The following is a 25,704-nucleotide window of genomic DNA, read 5'->3' on the forward strand; positions in this document are numbered from 1 at the left end:
GTTAAAAAGACTACTTTCCATTGAATTGTCTTTAGATTTTTGTCAGTGATCAATGAATGATACATGAGTGGATCTATTTCTGGGCTCTATAAGCTATTCCATAGTCTCTATACCTACCTATATTTCTATCTTTTCTCTAATACCACAATTTCCTGATGATTTTAACTTAATAGTACATCTGGAAACCTGAGCAATATGAGTCCTCCTACTTTGTTTCCAAAATCAACTTTGCGTTTTTAGTTTCTTCACATATAAATTTTAGAATCAGATTGCCTATTTATACTCCCCATTGGAATTTTAATGGAAATGTGTGGAATCTCTAGATTAGTTTCGGAAATGGCCATATCTTAACAATAGTATTGAATCTTCCAATATCTCCCATTATATTTATCCATTTCTTCAGATCATCTGTGATTTCTTTAATCAGTGTTTTGAGAGTGTCAAGATATAAATCTTTGCACATATTTTGTAAGATGTATAGCTAAGTATTTAATTATTTAGTGCTGTAATAAATGGTACTTTAAAGTGTTTCTTCACTTTCTACATCTTCATTACTAGTTGATATTAATATAAATTATAATGTGTTAATATTTTTTTATTTACATACAGAATAAAAACTTAATATTGAAAGGGCGAGGGCTACGCCCTCCATCTTGCCCCAGATCCTCCATTTTTGGGCAGCAGCCATTAGCCATGTGCTCAGCAAGGAGCTTCTTCGCAGAAGCCCAAGCCTCTGCTAGCCACACCTAGGATTTCTTTAAACTAACCAATGATAATCAAGGGAAGTGCGCACCATAGACACAACCACATCCTGTATAACAAGACCCCGACTTGCGCCTGGCCAATCGGCAGGGCCCACAGTCCTCTCTCCTCCACTTACTCCAACCCCCCTATAAAACCCCTCTCCCCACAGAGCTCTCTCTCTCTGCCTTCTGCGGCTGAATCGGCGAGTGTGGTGGATGGGGAGCTCGAGCTAGCTCGAATAAAGACTCTTTTGCTTTTGCATCGGACTCGGCTGGCTCCCTGGTGGTCTTTCGGGGATCCTGAAATCTGGGCTTAACAAATATATGGGAGAGTTTAAAAATGACACAGAGTAAGTGGATGCTGCATAGACATGCTCCCAGGAACAAACTGGAATTACAATTAAAATACAGAAAAACTTCCTGAATAGCCAGTGGGAGACTCGGAGGAGAGAACCCTGAAGCCCAAGGACCGAAAGTGGAGGCTGCATAGAGACTGGCAGGAGGGGCAGAGGCATGAAAGGGCTGGCTGGGCACCCACAGACAGCAATTGAAGTTTCAGAGAGCTATCTCAGCTGTGGGGGGTTGCCACTAAGTACTCTGGTATCTAATCCCCAAGTTGGACCCCCACCAGAGAGCACTACAACTGAGAAGGGTACCCACATAACATCTGGCTGTGAAAAGCAGCAGGGTTGCTGTCTGCCAGGGAATGATAGTGGAAAATTCAGGATCCCTCTTAAAGGGCCAACACACACAATTCCCTGGGGAGTCCTCTCCAACCCCCCCCCCCCCCCACCTCCCATCCCAGGGCTCTGAGAGGGAGTGTGGAATGTACTGGAGTTGTGTGAGCAGAAGCCAGGATTGGGGACTAGGGTGTTAAAGCTCATTAAGCAGACACCCCCGATTTCCTGTGCTGAGTCATTCCCTCACACAGCAGAGAACATCTTTCCCACACAGACATTTGCCTTTCCTGGAGGAAAGACCGCTGACCCACCCTATTGAAAAACACCTTGGCCTGAGGCCACTTAAGAAACTAAAAATAACAATTAGGCAGAAGCAACTGTTGAAAAGAACTCTCACTACACTTGAAGACAACTGCCTGGGGCCATCCAAGTTGGAATCCTGTCAGTCTATAGGCAGAGGCTGTCTCTGGAGGCTTTGAGTCTTTGCCTGATCTAATTAGTAAAAAACAGAGTATGACACTGTCCTGCACTAAAGATTGAGAGTTGCAGAGGATCTACCTAATACATAGTCACAAGCCCAAACAGACAACCAAAATGAAGAGACAAAGAAACAACCCCCAAATGAAAGAACATTTCAAATGAAAGAACAAGAGAATTCTCCAGAAGAAGAGATAAATAAAGCAGAGATAAGAAATTTGTCTAAAACAGAGTTCAGAGTAATGATGGTAAAGATGCTCAACAACGTGAAAAAAGATATAGTAAGTATGAAAAAAATAGTTGGAAATAAAGAATGACATAACACAAATAAAGAACACATTGGAAGGAATACACAGCAGATTAGGGGAAGCTGAGGATCGAATCAGTGAATTAGAAAGCACAGTTGAATGAAATCACTCAATCAGAGAACCAAAAAGAAAAAAAAAATTAAAAAACAGGAGAACAGCTTAAGGCCGTGATTGGCAAATCACCGCTCGCGAGCCATATGCGGCTCTTTGGCCCCTTGAATGTGGCTCTTCCACAAAATACCATGTGGGGGCATGCACATACAGTGCAATTAAAACTTCATGGCTCATGTGCAGAAGTCGGTATTTTGTGGAAGAGCCATACTCAAGGGGCCATAAAGCTGCATGTGGCTCCAACCGTGGTTTGCCGAGCTGCAGTTTGCCAACCACGGGCTTAAGGGAACTGTGGGACAATGTGAAATGTAACAATAGTAAGATAGCAGGTGTGCCAGAAGAGGCAGAAAAGGAAAAGGGGATAGAGACCGTGTTTGAAGAAATAATGGCAGAAAACTTCCACAAGTTCTGGATGCATAGAGAAATTCCAAAAAAGAAGGACCCAAATAGGCCCATGCCCAGACACATCATAATTAAAATGCCAAAAATTAAAGACAAAGAGAGAATCTTAAAGGCAGCAAGAGAAAATCAAACTGTTACCTACAAAGGAATTCCCATAAGGCTGACACCTGATTTCCCATCAGGCCAGAAGGGAATGGCATGAAGTGCTCAAGGTAATGGAAAACAAGGATCTGAAACCAAGATTACTCCTCCCTCCCCCCACAAGGCTACCATTCAAAATAGATAGTCAAATAAAGAGCTTCCAAGACAAAAAAAAAAAAAGGTTAAAGGATTACATCACCACCAAGCCTGCATTAGAAGAAATGCTAAAGGGACTGCTTTAATGAGAAGAAGAAACAGAAAGAGAAATCTAGGCATACAAAATTAAAATGGCAATAAATAAGTACCTATCAATAATAGCCCTAAATGTAAATGGATTAAATGCTCCATTTAAAAGGCATAGGGTAGCTGAATGGATACAAACACATGACCCAACTATATGCTGTCTATAAGAGACCCACCACAGAACTAAGGACACACACAGGATGAGAGTGAAGAGATGGAAAAACACTTTCCATGCAAATGCAAAAGAAAAAAGCTGGAGTAGCAATACTCATATCTGACAAAGTAGACTACAAAATAAAAGTCATCACAAGAGACAATAAAGATCACTACATAATACTAAAGGGATCTATCCAACAAGAGGATATAACCCTGGTAAACCTATATGCATCCAATACAGGAGCACCTAAGTAGAGGATTTTAAAAGAGAGATCGACAACAATACAGTCATAATAGAGGTCTTTAACACCCCGCTGACTTCACTGATTGGTCTTCCAGTCAAAAACTTAACAAGGAAACAGTGACTCTAAGGACACACTGAATCAGATGGATTTAATTGACATTTATAGAACATTTCACCCCAAAGTGGCAGAATGTACATTCTTCTCAAATGCACATGGATCATTCACAAAGATCAAACACATATTAGGACACAAAACAAGTCTCTACAAGTTCAAGAAGATTGAAATCATATCAAGCATCTTCTCCGATTACAGTGGAGTGAAATTAGAAATCAACTACAGTAAAAATACCCCAAAACATTCAAACACATGGAGGCTAAATAGCACGTTATTAAACAATGAATGGGTTACAAACAAGATCAAGAAAGAAATAAAAAACTTCCTGAAAATGAACAGACAACAACCCAAAATCACTGGGACACAGCAAAATCAATCCTAGGAGAGAGTACTGTGAACACTTGCTGAGGAAGACGTAAGTTAAGAATTTGTAGTCAACAACAAAAAGTCCAGTTTAGCAGAGGTAATCAAGAGAGTGAGAAGTTTGTGTTTTAGTCAATATTTAGTTGGGAGAACAAATATTTTTAAAGCAGAGTTTAAAAAAACACATGATAAATTATTGCTTCAGTAACTGGAGACACATACATCAGTTCAAAGTTTTTAAATAATGCTTCTTCAGGATCACCTGCAGTAATAAAAAGGAAGACTTCACTAACAAGTCACTGAGATCCCATTTCTGAGTTAAACTACGCACCTCCTCATCATCTCTTTTACTTACTGTACAATTGTTAAGAATGTCATTTCTTTTAAAAACATCAATTCTAAAAAAAGAGTAAGTTAATATCACAATATTTTTTTACAAAAAAGACCTATTAGTTTTTTTAATTTATCTTTATTGTTTAAAGTATTACAGAAGTCTCTCTTTTTCCTCCATTAATTCCCCTGCTCCCCACTTCCTTCCCCTCCCAAGTCCTTCACCCCATTATGGTCTGTGTCCCTGGGTTTTTAATATGAATTTGTCTACAGGATAAAATTATTCAAAAATATTAAGCTTTATCATCAAACAGAAAAGGGAGTTTTCTTTCTACAAAAGACTCTTCCCAGGGCTCCCTTCATGTCTCTGTTCCTCAGGCTGTAGATGAACGGGTTCATCATAGGCGTCACCACAGAGTACATCATAGCCATGACCATCTCCTTCACAGTAGAATTATCAGCTGATGGGCATAAATAGAGACCAATAACTGTCCCATAAAACAGTGACACCACAGCCATGTGGGAGCCACATGTGGAGAAGGCCTTGCGTATACCTCTAGCAAGAAGAGACCTTGAGAATAGATGACACAATTCGTGCATAGGACAGGATGATGAGTAGGAATGGGATGACAAGAATGAGCCCTCCCATGATAAATATCACCAACTCATTAACTTGAGTGTAGATCAGGACAGCTTCAGCAGAGCAGACATGTCACAGAAAAAGTGAGGAATCACATTGTTAGCACAAAAACACAACCTGGCCATGAGCAGAGTGTGTAACATGGCATGCAACATGGTCAGCCCCCAGGACAGCGCCACCAGGGAGAGACAGAGCTTGGGGCCCATGATGGTGGTGTAGTGCAGGGGGAAGCAGATGGCCACATAGTGGTCATAGGCCAAGGCCACAAGGAGAAAGCTCTCCAAGTCTCCAAAAAGCAGGAGGAAGTACATCTGGGTCAGGCATACTGCGTAGGGGATGGATGGGACTTGGCTCTGCATGTTTTGTTTTGTTTTTCTTAATTAAATCTTTATTGTTCAGATTATTACATTTGTTCCTCTTTTTCCCCCCCATAACTCCCCTCCTCCCAGATCCCGCCCCACCATCCGCCCTCACTCCCCACCCACTGTCCTCATCCATAGGTCCACGATTTTTGTCCAGTCTCTTCCCGCATCTCCCACACCCCTTCCCCCGCCAAGAATAGTCAGTCCATTCCCTTTCTATGTCCCTGATTCTATTATAATCACCAGTTCATTCTGTTCATCAGATTATTTATTCACTTGATTCTTAGATTCACTTGTTGATAGATGCATGTTTGTTGTTCATAATTTGTATCTTTACCTTTTTCTTCTTCTTCCTCTTCTTAAAGGATACCTTTCAGCATTTCATATAATCCTGGTTTGGTGGTGATGAACTCCTTTAGCTTTTCCTTATCTGTGAAGCTCTTTATCTGACCTTCAGTTCTGAATGATAGCTTTGCTGGATAAAGTAATCTTGGTTGTAGGTTCTTGGTATTCATCACTTTGAATATTTCTTGCCACTCCCTTCTGGCCTGCAAAGTTTCTGTTGAGAAATCAGCTGACAGTCGTATGGGTACTCCCTTGTAGGTAACTGAGTTTCTTTCTCTTGCTGCTCTTAAGAGTCTCTCTTTGTCCTTTGCTCTTGGCATTTTAATTATGATGTGTCTTGGTGTGGTCCTCTTTGGATTTCTTTTGTTTGGGGTTCTCCGTGCTTCCTGGACTTGTAAGTCTATTTCTTTCACCAGGTAGGGGAAGTTTTCTTTCATTATTTCTTCAAATAGGTTTTCAATATCTTGCTCTCTCTCATCTTCTGGCACCCCTATAATTCTGATGTTGGTACGCTTGAAGCTGTCCCAGAGGCTCCTTACACTATCTTTGTATTTTCGGATTCTTTTTTCATTTTGCTTTTCCAGTTGGGTGTTTTTAGCTTCTTCACATTTCAAATCTTTGCCTTGATTCTTGCGGTCCTCTGGTCTGCTGTTGGGAGTCTGTATAATATTCATTATTTCAGTCTGTGTATGTTTAATTTCTAGTTGGTTCTTTATCATAACATCGAGGGTCTCATTAGATTTGTTGAGGATCTCATTAAGTTTATCAGCGGCTTCTAGACAGTTCTTGAGAGACCTTAAAAGTGTGGTTCTGAACTGAATATCCTCCATTGACAGTTTTGTCCTGTTTCTTTGTCTCTGCATTTTTTATGCTTTCTTGGTGCACCCCCTAGTGGTCCTTGTGTGCAGTCCTCCTGTAGTTAAGCCTTGATTGTTGTAGTTAATACTAGGGGGATTTGACCTCCAGGCCAGCTGGCTGTGAGAATCAGCTGTGTCTGCAGTGGGAAAACTTCTCCTCTAGGGAGGTGCTAATCTAGCCTTTGCCTGAGGCTATCTGGCAAATGGCTCTGCGCAGGGCGTGGGCGGGGCAGGTGGGTTGCTCGGGCTCAGGATCAACAGGGTGGGCCGGAGAGAGCAGTTATGGCGGCTCTCAGTTCCGTCCCTAGGGGCTCTGCCTCACAGAGTCCCAGCAACCGCTGCAAACCTCGGAGAGAAAGCTGCCTTCGAGTCCCGACTGAAGCCAGACAGTCCCGCTTCTCCCGTTTGAGTCTGGGTCCCTAGAGACTCGCCCGGATCTGGAGCTCAGAATCTGAGACTCCCTCCCGATTGAAAGCACCAACCGCGCCCTCCGCTGCCAGCCCGCTCCGCGCACACTCTGTACCTGAGTATTTCACTTCAGCACTGCGCCTCCTCTGAGTCTGGGTATGATATTCTCTTTCCTCCTAGTTGTAGAATTTCCACTCAGCCAGCCTTCCTGTGGTTCTGGATGATGTCCGTTCCGTCTTTTAGGTGTGTTTTGATTTGGTTGTTCAAGGCAGCAATCTCTGGCGTTAACCTATGCCGCCATCTTGGTTCTCCGCTCTCTGCATGTTCTGCAGCAACTTGGGCACTGTGACAGAGGAGAAGCAGAGGTCAGAGAAGGACAAGTTACTGAGAAACAAATACATGGGCGTGTGGAGCTGAGAGTCCAGGCGAATCAGGAAAATGATGAGGAGGTTCCCCAGGACAGTGGTAACATACATGACCAGGAACAGGGCATAGAATAGGTTTTTCCGCTCTGACTGGATGGGCAGGCCCTGGAGGAGGAACTCTGTGATGGCAGTTTGATTCCATCCTGCCATATACTTCTTCAATGCCTTTAAGTAGAGACAACAGTGTCCATTAAAATCTCAGTTTAAATAAAACATATTTTTTACTATGTGGTCTTTCAGATGGTCTGCAAAAATCCAGTATATCACTTTCATCACAATAATATAACCTCTAGACCCCAAATCTCTATAATCAGAATCCTTATGATGGAAAAGCCTTATTTTCATCAATTCTCTTTAACAAGTAACAATATTCCATCCTTTCTAACACACTCTTATCTATTTCCTTTAACACAATAGGTATTGCTTTTCCTCGTATCTGCCTGCCTAGAAAGCCTCAGTAACTCTGCTTGGCTCCTGCCCTGTCAATATCTTACATGTTGAGGTTCCAGGGCTTTTCATAAACATTGTTCTCTTATAATTCCACACATACCACCAAGAAAAACTCAACAATTCCAAAGGCTTCAATTACTATTTAGAATTGAGTTGTAGATGACTCTCTAACTTATAAAACTGTGTACCCATTTGTTTAATGATTATCTTTCCTTGGATGTATCACACACATTTTAAAGTAAGCGGATTCATGATCTCATCTCGCCCCTCTGCCAATCTTGACCTCCTCTACTTTCCTATATCCCAGTAAGAGAGATCCAGGTTCTCCAGTCAGAAACCGGAGAGTTTTCATTCCTTACTCTCACCATCATACAATCTGCCAATTGTCCTATAGATTTTCTGCTTCTCTTCAACTCCTTATTTCAAATGTCACTAACCTAGACCAGGAAGGCATCATATCTTGTCTGTACTATTGGAACAGCCTCTTAATTCATCTCCCTGCTTCCATGCTTGGACGCTTTCCTTTGTCAAAGAAAGATGTCCTTCTTTGACACTGTGGAAGTCTAAAATGAAAAACAGATCCTCATTCTTCCTTAAGTCTTCCTGGATTTTCATTGCCCTGAAGATACAGGCAAATTTCCTTTTTTAAAAAAAGCAATTCGTTCCACCTGGCCAGGCAGCTTGCTCCCTCTGCTCCTTCCCCTGGCTTGCCCCCACTTAGTCCCTCTCTCCCCAGACCAGATGAAAACCCAATACTGTGTTTCCACAGCATCCCGTGCTTATCCCCACAGCACTCAGTCCCATGGGGATTATTTGTTTACAGCTGTCTTTCCTACTAAATTGTAAAGTCCATGCAGAAAAGGCCCTGACTGCCGAAGGGCCTAGCACAGTGCCTCAATGAAACTGATGTTTCATAAATATTTATTGGCTGTGCTTCAGGCTGAAACATGCACTTCTCCAACTTTAAAGTCAGCAGAAGTTCTTGTAAGTGACTGTCACTACTCCTACTAAATTTTCCCAGAACAAGAACTCACTGGCCTCAACACTTTCACACTAAATATGACAATTTATTACAGAGTAGCTGGTTGTAATTTTGTGCCCATGGAAAATGTCAGGGTACCTCAGATTCACTATGCTTGTCACTAATAGAGATTATAAAGATAATAGAGGTGTATAGCTATTTAGATAGATAGATAGATAGATAGATAGATAGATGATAGATAGATAGATAGATAGATAGATAGATAGATAGATAGATAGATAGATAATCTATTGGTTCTATTTCTCTGGAGCACACTCACTAAGACACCTTAATGTGCCTAAAAGCAAACAAAGAAAGCAGAGAAGAAGAACTGAGAGACAGGGGAAGCTCCTTCATAAAGACATAACTGAGTCCAGTTGCTGGGATTGTTGCCCCTGATGCTGTTTGATCCAGCCACACAGACAGTTTTTCACTTGGACATCTGCACTGACAGCACAGTGCGGGGGAACCTCAGGTGAACCACACACATGGTTTCCTTGAATTTTGTTTCCCAGGTTAATGAGTGGGACCTGACTCTTGTGCCAATAGTTGCTGGAGATGACAAATAGGAGACAGAACTTGCAGATGCTACCACTGATAATGCAATAAGCCTCTCAACTTCCTTGCCCATTAAGTCTGTAGTTCTCAGCTTGGACTTCACATTTAAAAAAAAAACAAAACCTAGGGCAGTGCTTCTGAAATGAATGTCTATGCAATTACCCTGGAGTTCAAGGAGAACACTTATTATGATTCAGTAGGAAAGCGGCGTTTAATTCAGTACCCAGCTAATACCAATGCTATTGTCCATAAACTATACAAGGGGTTGCAAGGATATAATGCTTTTAAAAATATGGATTATTGATGCCCTCATATAAATTAATCACAATCTCTGAGAGGGAGCCTGTGCAAAATTCTATAAAGCTTCTATGTGGTTCTAAAATAAAGCAAGGGATCAGAACTATTGCATTAAAGACTATCTCAAAAGTTGCCATTATCACCTAGCCAGTTTTGCTCAGTGGATAGAGCATTGACCTGTGGACTGAAAGGTCCCAGGTTCAATTCCGGTCAAGGGCATGTACCTTGGTTGTGGGGACATCCCCAGTAGGAGGTGTGCAGGAGGCAGCTGATGGATGTTTCTCTCTCATCAATGTTTCTAACCCTCTATCCCTCTCCCTTCCTCTCTGTAAAAAAATCAATAAAATACATTTTTTAAAAGCTGCCATTATATTGGAATAATATAATCTTGTGGGAATAAATTTATGCAATAGGTAATATTTATGAATGCTGCCATTAATTAAAGAATTGCATTGATGAATATTATTCAAAATATTCCTAGAACTTGGGAAAGTCATGGGAGGCTGAGAAATAGAAAAGAGGAAGGTCATCATACCTGTAAACTCTCCAGCAGAACATCACACAACCTGAGAAGTCAAGACCTTCCAGTTAGAAGGGTCATTTGTCCAACTTACTCAGTCTGTTTGAGGGTGATTCCAGGCCCCTCGTTTGAGATCCTGCTCCTCTTTATTCACTAAGGCATGTGAGTAACAGTCTCTGTAGTCATCACTGTGTCTGCAACATCCCTTCTCACATCTCCCATTCTACACATCCTTGGGTCTAAGGAACTTCGGATCCCAAAGGAAGCTAGATCCTGGAGGAATTCATTAAAGGCAAAGCAATTACCCAGGACCTCTCAGGACAATTCTCTGAGTCTTAAAGAAGTGGCCGATTACAGTCACTGATAACACCTGACTTACCTTGGGAGAAGGTAGAATAGAGAAAAGTTTGTAAATAGATGTTTAAATACTGCCTGTCTCAGTAATAACAGTGGTCTTGTGGGGCTTGAACCTACATTTTCTGAGGTGAAGGTAGAGGGAGACGCCATAAAAATTAGCAGGGATGAGAGTGTTGTGCATACTCACAAAAGATGTGGTACATATATACAATAGGATACAATAGAAAGGATAAAGATGGCAGTGAATCACTTTGGGAATATGGACATTTCATGAAATTAATTCTCCCAACCCATGAACATGTCACATTTTTATATTTATTTATGTCTGCTTTAAATTCTTTCAACTACATTTGATGGTTTTCAGTATACAAGTCTTTCACATCTTTGTTGAGTTTATTCCTAACTACTATTTGATGTGACATCAAGTTAAAAAGTTTCTGTACACCAAAGAAAACAATCAATAGAGTAAAAAAAACTCCTGCAGAATGGAAGAAAATAGTTTCAAACCATCTACCTGATAAGGAGTTAATATTCAAAATATAGGAGATTCTCCAGAACTCAATAGCAAAAAAAAATTAATTATCCCACTTTAAAAAGTGAAAAGTGCTTCTCCAAAGAAGACATACATAAGGCCCCCAGGAATATGGAAAAGGGGCTAAACATTACTAATCATCAGGAAAATGCAAATCAAAACCACAATGAGATATAGCCTCATACCTGTTAGGATGGGTGGATATTATTTTTAAAAGATGAGTGTTGGCGAACCTGCGGGAAAAGTAAACACTATACACTGTGGGTGGGAATGTAGAATGGTGCAGCCACTGTGGAAAACAGTAGGGAGGTTCTTCAAAAAAATAAAAACAAAATTACCATATGAACCAGTAATCACAAATCTGTGGTGAGTACATCTCCAAAGAAAATTTAACCATGATCTCAAAGAGATATCTGTTCTTCCCCATTCACACTAGCCAAGATATGGAAACAACCCAAATGTCCATCAATACATGAATGAATAAATAAAATGTGGTATATGCATGCAGACAGTGGAATATTATGCAGCCTTTAAAAAAAACCTTGACACCTGTGACGACATGGATGAACTCAGAAGACAGTATGTTAAGTGAAATAACCCCATTACAGAAAACAGATACTGCATGACTCCACCTATATAAGGTATCAAAATTAATCAAACTCCTAAAAGAACAGAATAAAATGGTGGGTGTCAGGGACTGAAATAAGGGGGACATTGGAATGACTTATCAATATGTAAAATAAAATAAAGTTTCTTTTGTGTAAGATGAGTAACTTCTCAAGGTCTATTGTACAATATCGTCCCTATTGCTGATATTATGGTATTGTGCACTACAAAATATGTTGAGGATAGAACTCATGTTCAAACATTCTTAAAAATTTTTTTAAAAAGACCCACAAAAGTACATAAGAAAATTCTTGGAGATAACGGATATGCTTAATACCTTGGTTGTGGTGCTATATCATGGCTGTATGTATATGTTTAAATTCATTAAGATGTATAGTTTAATGTGTACAATTTTTATCAGTTTTACCTCAATAAAGCTACAAATGGAATATAAAACAAATATGGAAGAAATATAAAAAGTTCATATTTGTATACTAAGGTTAAAGTGTTCATAGAGTATTTGAAGTGGAGATGTCTACTTTGAAGATAAAAATAAAAATTAAGAACTGGAGAAAAGTATAGGCTGCAGATAGAGATGTGAAGGTAAGAATACATGAGAGGATTAAAATTATGGGTTTAGATGTCATCACTTAGTGGGGAGAATAAGGAAAAAATGGACCCAAGTTGGAAACCTAGACAGTGCCATATATGGAGCTCAAATTGAAATATGCAGGCCTGCTACCCTTATTTCCGAGGTGCGAGAAAATAGGAAGAAACCCTAAGTTCAAATATACTGGGATATTAAATAAGCTCAATACTAACCCACTCTGGGACCGGCAAGTTATCAAATCCCATTTTTCTTTTTCTTTTTTCCCCTTTTTTCTCTGCGTACTCACAACTATAAACCCACTTTTGCTCCCCCTTGTGTATGTGCTAGGTATATTCTTAGGAAAGATATGACGGATCAGATGCTCCTAAAGGCAGGAAATTGTCTTTTTCAAATTTTTCATCTTTTGAAGATTTATCTTTGTTTTGCACATAGTAAATGTGTATATATTCAAATTCCTTTTTCAATCTTTAAAAAGGTGATAAGATTCCACAAAAAGGAGCAGAATTGTCACAAGAGTAGATTAAGATCATGAGTCTAAAATTTTTTGATAATTTCCAAAATACTACACAAGAGTGACAGTGAGACTGTTAACCAGACTCTGGCTTTCTTTCTCATACCTGAGGGGGAATGTTAAGGACTCCAGGTGTTAAGTGAGCTCCCAGGTAAAGACAAACTAAACTATTGTAGCAAAGAGAAAATCCATTTATGTAAGCTTCAGGTCAAAAGAAATGAAAGTAAATCAGGTAACTAAAGGTTAAGAGAGAGTATTGTGAGCACTTGCTGGAGAAGAGTAGTTGAGAATTTGTAGCCAACAATAAAAAGTCCAGTCTAGCAGAGGTAATCAGGACAGTAAGAAGTTTGAATTTTATTTCATATGGCTTGGGAAGACAAGTATTTTTAGAGCAAAGTTTTGGTTAAAAAACACATGATATGGTAAATTACTGCTTTAATAATTAGAGGCACATAGATCAGTTCAAAGTTTTTAAATAATGCTTCTTGAGGATCACCTGGGACAATAAAGAGAAAGACTTTGTGAACATGTCACTGAGATCCCCTTTCTCTGTTTAACTGCACACCTCTACTTCATCTCTTTTACTTACTGTACAATTGTTTAGAATGTCATTTCTCTTAAAAATATCAATACTAAAAAAAAGAGTAGGTTAATATCACAATATTTTTTTTACAAAAAATATCTATTCGTTTTTTCAATTTATCTTTGTTGTTGAAAAGTTGTCCCTCTTTTTCCTCCATTAACACCCCTGCTTCCTACTTCCCTCCCCTCCCAAGTCCTTCACCCACTATGGTCTGTGTCCCTGGGTTATTAATATGAATTTATCTACAGGATAAAATTGTTCAAAAATAATAAGCTTTATCATCATACAGAAAAGGGAGTTTTCTTTCTACAAAAGACTCTTCCCAGGGCTCCCTTCATGTCTCTGTTCCTCAGGCTGTAGATGAACGGGTTCAGCATGGGTGTCACCACAGTGTACATCATAGCCATGACCATCTCCTTCACAGTAGAATTATCAGCTGATGGGCATAAATAGAGACCAATAATTGTCCCATAGAACAGTGACACCACAGCCATGTGGGAGCCACATGTGGAGAAGGCCTTGCGCATACCTCTAGCAGAAGGAACCTTGAGAATAGATGACACAATCCGTGCATAGGATGTGATGATGAGTAGGAATGGGATGACAAGAATGAGCCCTCCTGTGATAAATATCACCAAGTCATTAACTTGCGTGTCAGAGCAGGATAGTTTCAGCAGAGCAGACATGTCACAGAAAAAGTGAGGAATCACGTTGTCGGCACAAAAACACAACCTGGCCATGAGCAGAGTGTGTAACATGGCATGCAACGTGGTCAGCCCCCAGGACAGAGCCACCAGGGAGAGACAGAGCTTGGGGCTCATGATGGTGGTGTAGTGCAGGGGGAAGCAGATGGCCACATAGCGGTCATAGGCCATGGCCACAAGGAGGAAGCTCTCCAAGTCTCCAAAAAACAGGAAGAAGTACATCTGGGTCAGGCAGCCTGCATAGGGTATGGATGGGACTTGGCTCTGCATGTTCTGCAGCAACTTGGGCATTGTGACAGAGGAGAAGCAGAGGTCAGAGAAGGACAAATTACTGAGAAACAAATACATGGGCGTGTGGAGCTGAGAGTCCAGGCGAATCAGGAAAATGATGAGGAGGTTCCCCAGGACAGTGGTGACATACATGACCAGGAACAGGGCATAGAACAGGTTTTTCTGCTCTGGCTCGATGGGCAGGCCCTGGAGGAGGAACTCTGTGATGGCAGTTTGATTCCTTCCTGCCATATACTTCTTCAAAGCCTTTAAGAAAACAGTGTTCATTAAAATCTGAATTTAAATATATTTTAGACAATATGTCTGTGTGATGGTCTGCAAAAATATGTTATATCATTTTCATAACAATAATACAACCACCAGACCCAAAATCTCTATAATCAGAATCTTTATGATGGAAAATGCCTTATTTTCTTTGGTTCTCTTTGACAAGTAGCAATATTCCATAGCAATATTCCAGCCTTTCTAAAACTCTCTTATCTATTTTCTCTCTCCCCTTTCCTTCCACCCTTCTTCCTCCCTCAATAATTTTTTTAAAGTCCTTCCAAATGGGCTTCATGATCTGACACTTGCCTATCTCCACAGCTTCATCTGGCTCCACAGTGACACAGTCCTCTCCCCACCAGTACAGGACTTATATGTCACAATTCATTGCCTTCAGCTTTTCGCCCTTATGTTCCCCTTGCCTAGCACCTTACTCCCTCTGCTCCTTCCTCTGGCTTCCCCTACTTATTCCCTCTCTCCCCAGACCAGGTGGGAATCCACTGCTAGGTTTCCACAGCATCCTGAGCTTATCCCTACAGCACTCAGTCCCATGGGGATTATTTGTTTATAGGTGTCATCCCTACTGAATTGGAAACTCCATGGGGAAAAGGGCATGACTGCAGCAGGACCAGCAACTGGCATGGTGCCTCAATGAAGCTGATGTTTCACAAATATTTGTTGGTTGTGCTTCAGACAGACATGCATTCCTCCAACTTTAGAGGCAGCAGCAGTTCTTTTAAGTAAAACAAAAAAAAGGTGCTTTCAAGTAACAGTCACTACTCCTACTAAATTTTCCCAGAACAAGAACTCACTGGCCTCTACCATTTCACACTGAATTTGACACTCTATTACAGAATATGTGGGTATAATTTTGTGTCCATGGAAAATGTCAGGGTACCTCAGATTCACTACTCTTGTCACTCATACTGATGATAAAAATAATGGAGAGAGAGAGAGAGAGAGAGAGAGAGAGAGAGAGAGAGAGAGAGAAATAGTTCTATTTCTGTAGAGCACCATGACTAAGACACCTTAATGTGCCTAAAAGCAGACAAAGAAAGCAGAGAAGAAGCACTAAGAGATATGGAAAGCTTCTTCAGTAAAGACATAGTTGAATCCAGTGGCTGGATTTGCAGCCCCTGATGCTGTTTGATCCAGCCACATAGACAGTTTTTATACTTAGACACTCTGCACTGACAATACAGTGGGGAAAACATCCAGGCAAAATCACACACCTGGTTTGTCTGAATTGTGTTTCCCAGTAACTTCATGGGAGCTGACTCTTGTGCCAATAGTCTGCTGGAGACAGTACTTGCAGATGCTACCACCGATGATGCAATAAGCCTCTCATCTTTGTCCATTAAATCTGTAGTTATCAGCTTGGATTTCATATTTTAGAAAAACAAAACCTAGGACAGTGCTTCTGAAATGAATGTCCACACATTCATTATCCTGGAGTTCAAGTAAAACACTGATTTGTGATTCAGTAGGAAAGAGGCTACTTTTTATTGAGTACCCAGCTAATACCAATGCTATTGTCCATGAACTACATACACAAGGAGTTGCAAGGATATGTGATGCTTTTTAAAATAAGGATTACTGAGGCTCTCAGATAAATTAATCACAATCTCTGAGAGGGGCCTGTGCAAAATTCTATAAAGCTCCCATGTGGTTCTACAATAAAGCAAGGGATGAGAACTATTGCATTAAAGTCTACTTCAAAAGCTGCCATTATATTGGAATAATACAATCTTGTGGGATACATTTATGTAATAGATAATATTTATGAATGCTGCCATTAATTAAAGAATTGCATTGATGAATACTAATCAAAATATTCCTAGAATTTGGGGAAGTCATGGGAGGCTGAGAGGTAGAGAAGAGGGTCATCATACCTGTAAATTCTCCAGCAGAACATCACACAACCTGAGAAATCTGGTTAGATGTGTCATTTGTCCAACTTACCCAATCTGTCTGAGGGTGATTCCAAGCCCCTGGCTTGAGATCCTGCTCCCCTTCATTCAATAAGGCATGTGAAGTAACAGCTTCCGTAGCTGTCACCTTTGTCTGCAACATCCCTTCTCACATCTCCCATTCTACACATCCTTGGGTCTAACTAGCCTTGGACCCCAAAGGATGCTAAATCCTGGAGGAATTCATTAAAGGCAAAGCAATTACCCAGGGCCTCTCAGGACAATTCTCTGAGTCTTAACAACTGATTACAGTCACTGATAACACTGATATACCTGGGGGGAAGGTGGAATAGAGAAAAGTTCATGAATGGATGTTTAAACACTACCTGTTTAGAAGACAGTAGTCCTGTGGGGCTTGACTCGCAGCCGCCGTGGGCAAACTACGGCCCCGCAGGCCGGATCCGGCCCCTTCGGCTGTTCTATCCGGCCCACTGAGCCGAAAGAGCGGAGGGTTCTCTTGCTCTCCCCTCCGCTCCTTCACCAGCAGCAGTGTTAACATGGCAACGTCCGGAAACATGGCCGCAGCTCCTTCTTCTGAGTCCAGTTTAAGAACCCATTGTGGCCCTCGAGTCAAAAAGTTTACCCACCCCTGGTGAGCCTACATTTTTGGAGGTGAAGGAAGATGGAGAAGCCATAATAACTAGTAGGGATGAGAATGTGAATATCTTAAAATATCTTAGGAGTGTAGTAGGTACTACCTGGTAGATAATTAGAAGCAATCAGTGTTCTTTGAGCAAAGTGCCATGAAAGACACATATTTTGGAATTATTCTCGGGGTAGTAGAATCTCTCACTACAACCCAAAGGAAGAGATACAGCTGCGGCTAACAAGATTAGACCTCTATTACCCAACCACATGCAAGTATATGGAAAAGACTTGAGTAAAAGATAAACTCTCCCAGCTCATGCTCAATTTCCTCAATCCAAGAATGGAAAGGAAATCTAGTTTGAATCCCACTGACATACTTCTATTTCCTTACCTCTTTAAGAAAGCCTTAATACACCCACCACCTTCTTCTCTACTACTCTACATATGTGTCAGATTAACTCCTAATCTCCAGTTGATCACAATACCATGGTTGACATTTATAAATCCTTCTTTCACCACACATCCCATCTTCTCCTTGGCCATCTCAGCTGGATGGGGTTCTTCACATAGTGATATTATGCAAACCTTCATTTCTAGGGAATATGCATTTTCATTGCTCTTGTCTTTATTGGGTTGTTATAGTTTTCATTAACATTTACTATTAGACATGACAATACTAAGCTGTAGCAAAAGAATTCCACAGGATTTCAGACATGATCCTCTTTGATCCAGTTGTGTAGCACATCCTAGTTTTCCCTTCGTAATCAGTATCCCTAGACAGAGTGACAATCATGATCTTTGTCTATTGGCTCGCATAAGAACTACAATTTGTACAGGTGGTAGGCTGAACGTCTGATTCAATGAAACCATTGTTAAATTCTGGGGGAAGCAACGCCTGAGACACTGCTTGTGCACCATTCTCAATCCAACCTTACCTCTTAATCCAGCCACAGCTGCAGTAACCAACTCTGCACTGACTTCAAACACCTTTAATAAATGCAACCTAATAGCACCTGGTCTCAATTCTGCTGCACATACTCCTCTATTCCTGCTCTCAGCCTTCCCTAGCTCCATGAAACAAGGCTTTAGGGAAATCATTCTCAGTATTCATACAAATATTTTGGTACATAATCCTTCATTGTAGAATGTGAGCTCTTGATTAAGGTGTTTTGCATATGGAACTCCAATTTGCAAGCACTGATAGTTGAAAAGATTGTTTTCCACTGAACTGCCTTTGTACCTTTGTCAAAAGTCAATTGATGACACATGAGTGAATATATTTCTGGGTTCTATATACTATTGTATGCTTTCTATACTGATCTATATTTCTATTTTCTCTCTCATACAACACTTCCCTGATTATATTTATTATATTAGTGAGTCTGGAAAGCAGGCAATGTTAGTCATCCGATTTTGTTCTTCATTTCCAAAGTTAAATTTACTATTTTAGTTTTTTGCCTTTACATATACATTTTACAATTAAATTTTAATTTGTAACCCCAAAAAATCTTTTTGGAATTTTTAAAAACGTTTTCATTGATTTTTAGAGAGAGGGGAAGGGAGAGGGAAAGATAGATAAATATACTGATGAGAGAGAAACATCAACATTAGCTGCCTCCTGCAAGTCCCACACTGGGGATCAAGCCTGCAACCGGAGCATGTACCCTGACAGGAAATCAAACAGATGACCTCTTGCTGCATGGGTCAGCACTTAAATCATTGAGCCACACTGATCAGGCTCTTTTGGAATTTTGATTGGTATTGCATTGAATCTTTATATCAGCTTCATAACAGTCAACATCTTAACAATATTGAGTCTTCCAATCCCTGTACATGTTATATCTATGATTTATTTAATCAGTATTTTGTGACTTTCAAGATATAAATCTTTTTATATATTATGTAAGATTCATATGTAAAAGTGTAGCAGTTTGGTGCTATTGTAAATGGTACTTGGAAGTATTTTTTCTGTGGTATGTCCTAGATGGTGGCATAGAAGGTTGTTTAACTCACCCCTCCCATGAACACACTAAATATACACTTACATATTGAACAATTCCTGCTGAGAGACAACTGAGGGCTGACTGACCAGCTTTTGTACAACACACAAGAGATGACACCACATAAAGAAGGTTGGGGGACTTCAGAAGCTCTTCAGGATATGTGCCAGTGAGTGCCATCCATTTTTTACATTCTCCCTCCACCTAGAGCAGCAGTTCTCAACCTGTGGGTCGCGACCCCTTTGGCAGTCGAATGACCCTTTCACAGGGGTCGCCTAAGACCATCCTGCATATCAGATATTTACATTACAATTCATAACAGTAGCAACATTACAGTTATGAAGTAGCAACGAAAATAATTTTATGGTTGGGTCACAACATGAGGAACTGTATTTAAAGGGCCAGAAGGTTGAGAACCGCTGCTCTAGCAAAAGTTCTGGCTGACCTGCACATTCCTTGCCACACTGCCCTGAGCCCACTTTGGCCCTGGACAGTCATGGCATGGATGTATGTGCGTGTACACAAGGCCCCCCCACCTGGAACCAGCTCCAGCCCAGACAGCCAGTGCCCCAGGTGCCACACAGGCTGACCTTGGCTACAACGGGCCTGACAAAATCACCCAACATACAGAGTCTACACAGAGGTCGTTTATATACCAGGTCATGTTTTCAAGATTGGGAGAGATGGCTATTTCATCTAACTTATAAAAATAAACATAAAAGTCAAACAAAATGAGAAGACATAGGAATATGTTCTAAATGAAGAAAGAAGAAAAAAACCCTAATGAACAAGATAAGTTATTTTCTCGAAAAGAATTCAAAGTAATGGTCATAAAGATGCTCACCAAACTTGGAAGTAGAATAGAGGAAGTCAGAACTTCAACAGAGTTAAAAAATGTAATAAAAATCCAATGACAGTCATTTTCTTTAACAAATATAAAGGGAGAAGATGACAGAAAATCAATAAGGAAATAATGGCCTTAAACATCACATTAGACCACATAAACTTAATAAATTTACAAAAACAGCTTAATACATATTCTTTTCAAGTGAACATAAACTTTCACCAGGATAGATCACATATTAGGCCACAAAACAAGTCTCAATAAATTCAAGAAGACTGAAATCATATCAAGCATCTTGTCTGACTGAAACTAGAAATCAACTACAGGAAGTAAACTGGAAAAAAACACAAACAACATACCACTAAATAACAAATGGAACAAAGAAAATCAGAAATTATGTTTAGTCAAATGAAAATGTAAGCAGAAGTTTCCAAAATCTATGGGATGCAGTCAAAGTACTTCTAAGAGGGAAGTACAGAGCAATACAGGCCTACCTCAAGAAACAAGGAAAATCCTAAATAAGCAATCTAACTTTACACTAAAGCAACTAGAAAAATAATAACAAACAAAACCCAAAGAAAATAGAAGGAATGGAATTTAAAAATCAGAGCAGAAATGAACAAAATAGAGACTAAATAAACAACAGAAAATATCAATGAAACTAAGAACTGGTTCTTTGAAGCAACAAACAAAATTGACAAACCTTAAGCCAGACTCTATGTAAAACAGGGAGAGCCCAAATAAATAACATAAAAAACAAAAAAGAAGCTGCAACTGACACCACAGAAAAACAAAGGATCATAAAAGACTGCTCTGAACAATTATATGCCAACAAATTGGGCAATCTAGAAGAAATAGAGATAAATTTCTAGAAACATACAACCTTCCAAGACTAATCTAAAAAGAAAGAGAAAATCTGAATAGACTGATTACAGTGGGGCCTTGACTTACAAGTTTAATTTGTTTCATGACGGAGCTCATAACTCAAATTACTCCTATGTCAAATCACTGTGACGTTCACTGCGCCAACTAGCGGTGGGGTATCTGAAGCTGGCTCCTAACCCGAATTTTTTTGAGCTTGCAACTCAAAGCAAAAAATCGGCTGAGAGACGGCTCATATCTTAAAAAAACTCATTAGTCAGGACACTTGTAAGTCAAGGCCCCTCTGTACTAGTAATGCAATTGAATTGGTAACGAAGAAACTCTGAACAAGCAAAACTCTAGGGCCAGAAGGCTTCACAAATGAATTCTACCAAACATTTAAATAAGAATTAATACCTACCCTTCTCAAACTTATTCCCCCCCAAAATAGAAAAGGCTAGAATACTTCCAAACCCATTCTATGAAGCAAGCATTATCCTGTTACCAAAACCATATAAAGACACTACAAAAAAAATACAATTACAGGACAATATTCCGGATGAACATAGATGTGAAAATTCTCAACAAAATATTAGCAAACCGAATTCAATGGTACATTCAAAGAATAATCCACCATGATCAAAGTAGGCTTTATTCCTAAGACGCAGGGATGGTTCAACATCCATAAATTAAGAAAAGCTATATATCACATTATCAAAACCAAGGATAAAAATCTTATGTTCATCTCACTAGATGCAAACATTTGACAAAATTTCAATGTCCATTGATTAATTTTTCAAAACTCTCATCAGCGAGGAAAAAGATGGCGGCTGGCAGGATGGAGGTGAGGGATAGGAAGTGAGTGAGTGAGGGGATGAAAGGAGAGTGTGTGGATGTGTGTGTTGTGTGTGTCAGTGAGTGAGGGACAGTTAAATCCGGCAGGAGCAGCAGAGGCTGGGAGAGACTACCACTGCTGCGGGTCCTCCCCGGACTGCTGGACTCGGGCACAGAGCCCACGCCATCTTGAAAGGAGAGCGGCCTCTTCTAGGAACTCAGCAGCACCACCACCCAGACAGGCCTTGGACCCGTCAGCCACTCCAGCCAAAATCCTGCAGCCACACCCACAGACTCGCAGACCCTGGGATCTCCGCCTCCAAAGGAGAACCATGCCCGCAGCAGTAAGTGCAGCCTCCCCTCCCCAGCAGCAGACCTCCGACATAGCATTCGCGTGTCTCCAGCGCGCAGGTCTCTGAGGCACACCACTCCATAGACTTCTCTTAGGAGTCACTGTGAGGCCCAGCTGGGTGTGATTTTGTACAGACACAGGCGCACTGCCCCCCAGTAGAAATTCTGAATTCCCTCTGCCTGAATAACAGCCCACACACACCCAGCTGCGCTACTTAAGTGCCAGGGCCCTTCAGTGCCAGGGTCCCTCAGGGTGTGTCAGAGCTCAGCACCTGGCAAAGGCACTGCCACAGTTGCACATTCCGCCTAAGCCCATCTATCCACAGGGCACTTTGGGAAGCCTCAGTGAGCCTCTGCTGGGTCCGATCTTGGACAAATAGGAATGCACTCCCCTGGGCAGTAGAAATTCTGAATTCACCCATCCTGGATACCTGCCCAAAGACGCCTCAATTAAGCATGCCAGGGCCCTTCAGAGTGCTTCAGTGCGCCTGCGCTACCAAACTCACCCGCAGTGGGAACACTGGGAACACGAGCCTATCCACCACAGGTGCATCAGCAAAAACTGAGTTTCCCCACCCCACAGCTGCAGAACTCTGAACAGTACAGTTGCATGCTTTTTCAGCTTGCAGGTCTCCCAAGACCACCGCTCCACAGACAGCTCTGGGGCGCCGCTGTGAGCCCTGCTGGACAGGCACTTAAACAAACAGGGGTGGCACTGCTGGGCTGTAGAAACGCTGAATTCCCTCTTCTGAGATACCTGCCCACAGACACTGCAATCCAATAGCTTCAGTACCAGGGCCCTTCGGAGTGTGTCAGTACACCCTGCTGGCAAACACACCACAGGTGCCCCTGTGAACTGCCGCTGGGATTGCGTGTATCCAACCACGGAGGCAGCAGCAAAAGCTGAGTCTGCCCACCCCACAACTACATAACTCTGGACACCACAGTCATGCCTTTCCAGAATGCAGGCCTCCTGAGCCCCACCACCCCAACAGACAGTTCCTGGGTGCCACTGTGAGTCCCCACTGGGAACGCGTGATTTCAACAAAGGGCGCAAGACAGCAAAAATTGGGAGACCCCCTCCATGGCTGCTGACTTCTAGACACCTCAGTTGTGCCTTTCCAGCTCGCAGGCCTACATCAAGAGAACCCAAATAGCTCAAGTAGGGAGCTACACTAGACTACCAAGCCCAGGAGACCTGAGAGGTCACCAGTAGCACGATATCCAAAAGAAACTGGGTAGCAAAGCAATCGGAGCTACAATTAAAACATTACAGCAAAACATGGGAAGACAAAAAAGCAACCCACAAAGGAAAGAAAAGAAGATTCACCAGAAAGGGAGTTAAATGAAATTGAGGCTACTAACTTATCAGAGAAAAAATTCAGAGTAATGGTTATAAGGATGCTCAAATGGCTGGATGACAAATACACACAACTCAATGAGAATTATAAGGAGCTGGATAGGAATGTCACCAACATGAAAAGGGACCAAGAGGAAATGAAAAACGACATAGCTGAATTCCATAAAACACAATGGAAGGCTTAAGCAGCAGACTAGAAGAGGCTGAGGACCACATCAGCAAATTAGAAGACAGGGTAGGAAAAAAAACACAAACACAGGAGCAACTGGAAAATAACTTAAAAAGAGGAGAGCCTAAGGGAGGTTTGGGACAACGCAAAACGAAACAACATTCGCTTAATAGAGGTACCAGAAGGAGAGGAGGAGAAGCAAGGAATAGAAAACCTGTTTGAAGAAATAATGACAGAAAACTTCCCTGATACTGGCAAGAAAAAAAAACTACACAAGTCCAAGAAGCACATAGAGTGCCAAACAAGATGAACCCCAAAAGACCAACACCAAGACACATCATAATTAAATTGTCAAACACAAATGACAAAGTAAGAATCTTAAAGGCTGCCAGAGAGAGACAGAAAGTTAACTACAAGGGATCTCCTATTAGAATATCAGCTGACTTCTCAACAGAAACACACCAGGCAAGAAGGGAATGGAATGAAATTTACAAAGTGATGCAAAGCAAGGGAATGAATCCAAGAATACTATACCCAGAAAGGCTATCATTCAAAATTGAAGGTGGAATCAGGAGCTTCACAAAACAAAAAAGGGCTAAGAGAGTTTATTACCACCAAGCCAGCAATGCAAGAAATGCTAAGGAGGCTGCTATAAAAAGAAGAAACAGAAAGACAAGAAGAAACACAAATATTAAGAATAAAAATGACCAAAAACAAATACTTTTCAATAATAACATTAAATGTAAATGGATTAAATGCTCCAATCAAAAGACACAGGGTAGCTTAATGGATAAGAAAACATGACCCATACATTTGCTGCCTGCAAGAGACCCACCTCAGAACAAAGGATTCACACAGACTGAGAGTGAAGGGATGGAAAAAAATTTTCAGGCAAATGGAAATGAGAAAAAAGCTGGGGTTGCGATACTTATATCTGACAAAATAGACCTCAAAGTAAAGGCCATAACAAGAGATAAGGAAAGCCACTACATAATACTAAAGGGAGCAATTAAACAAGAAGATATAACTCTGGTAAACATATATGCACCCAATACAGGAGCACCCAAATACATAAAACAACTTCTGGAAGATATCAAGGGAGAGATCAATAGCAATACAGTCATCGTAGGGGACTTTAATACCCCATTGACACCACTGGATAAATCCTCTAAACAAAAAAAATCAGCAAAGGAACAGCAATCCTAAATGATTCACTAGATCAGATGGACTTAATTGACATCTTCAGAATATTTCACCCCAAAGCTACACAATATACATTCTTCTCCAGTGCACATGGGACATTTTCAAAGATAGACCATATATTAGGACACAGGGAAAGTCTCTTCAAATTCAACAGAATAGAAATCATAACAAGCATCTTCTCAGATCACAATGGCATAAAACTAGAAATCAACTACAATAAAAACATTGAAAAAAAATCAAACACTTGGAGGCGAAATAGCATGCTACTAAACAATGACTGGGTTACCAGAGAGATCAAAGAAGAAATAAAAAGCATCCTGGATGTGTGTGTAGCCCGCCCCCATCCAAGGAACAGCAGCCTCGTGATCACCACACCCTCTGTCTGAGGAACAGCTGCTGTGTGTGAAGCCTTCCCCCACCAGCCAGAGGAGCCACCACAGCTGTGAACAGCACCCACCAGAGGAGCTGCTGCCAACTGAGGAGCAACTGCCACCACAACCGCCCGAGGAGCCACTGCCACCCAAGGAGCAGCCACTGAACGACTCAACATCTAGATATGTCGGTGAGATCAAACATGGGTAGACAAAGAAACTCCCAAGGAAAGAAAAGGAGGACTTGCCAGAAAAGCAGCTAAGTGAAACAGAGGCATTCAACATGACAAAAAAAGAATTCAGATTAAGGGTCCTAGAATGCATAAACCGGATGGAGGAAAAAATCAACAACTTATGCAAGAATAAAGAAGAAATGGATGAAAAAACAACAACTTATGTAAGAACCAAGAAGAAATGAAGAGTGATATAGCCGCAATAAAAAACACCATTGAAAGTTTCAACAGTAAACTAGGAGAAGCGGAGGATCGAATTAGTGAAT

The 25,704-nt window shown here is 40.9% G+C and overlaps 1 protein-coding gene and 1 pseudogene across 2 annotated transcripts in view; both read right to left on the reverse strand.

Moving 5' to 3' along the window:
- Window positions 1–4,619: 4,619 nt before the first annotated feature.
- LOC308532309 (olfactory receptor 1E2-like) lies at window positions 4,620–7,500 on the reverse strand (annotated as a pseudogene). Its single transcript has 2 exons — window positions 7,243–7,500; window positions 4,620–5,306 (listed from the first exon to the last, which is right to left on the reverse strand). The product of its transcript is annotated as an olfactory receptor 1E2-like (transcript).
- A 6,176-nt stretch (window positions 7,501–13,676) lies between these two features.
- The window catches only part of LOC308531817 (uncharacterized protein), a gene marked incomplete at its 3' end in the record, with an annotated part of 28,933 nt that continues 16,905 nt past the window's right edge, over window positions 13,677–25,704 (reverse strand). The window contains exon 2 of the mRNA XM_081108926.1: window positions 13,677–14,636. Within this exon, the coding sequence (XP_080965052.1) occupies window positions 13,677–14,636 (960 nt within the window). The remainder of the gene's footprint in view (window positions 14,637–25,704) is intronic.

The sequence above is a fragment of the Myotis nattereri genome (genome assembly GCF_964212035.1).
Source record: "Myotis nattereri genome assembly, chromosome: 16".
Taxonomy (NCBI): Eukaryota; Metazoa; Chordata; class Mammalia; order Chiroptera; family Vespertilionidae; genus Myotis; species Myotis nattereri.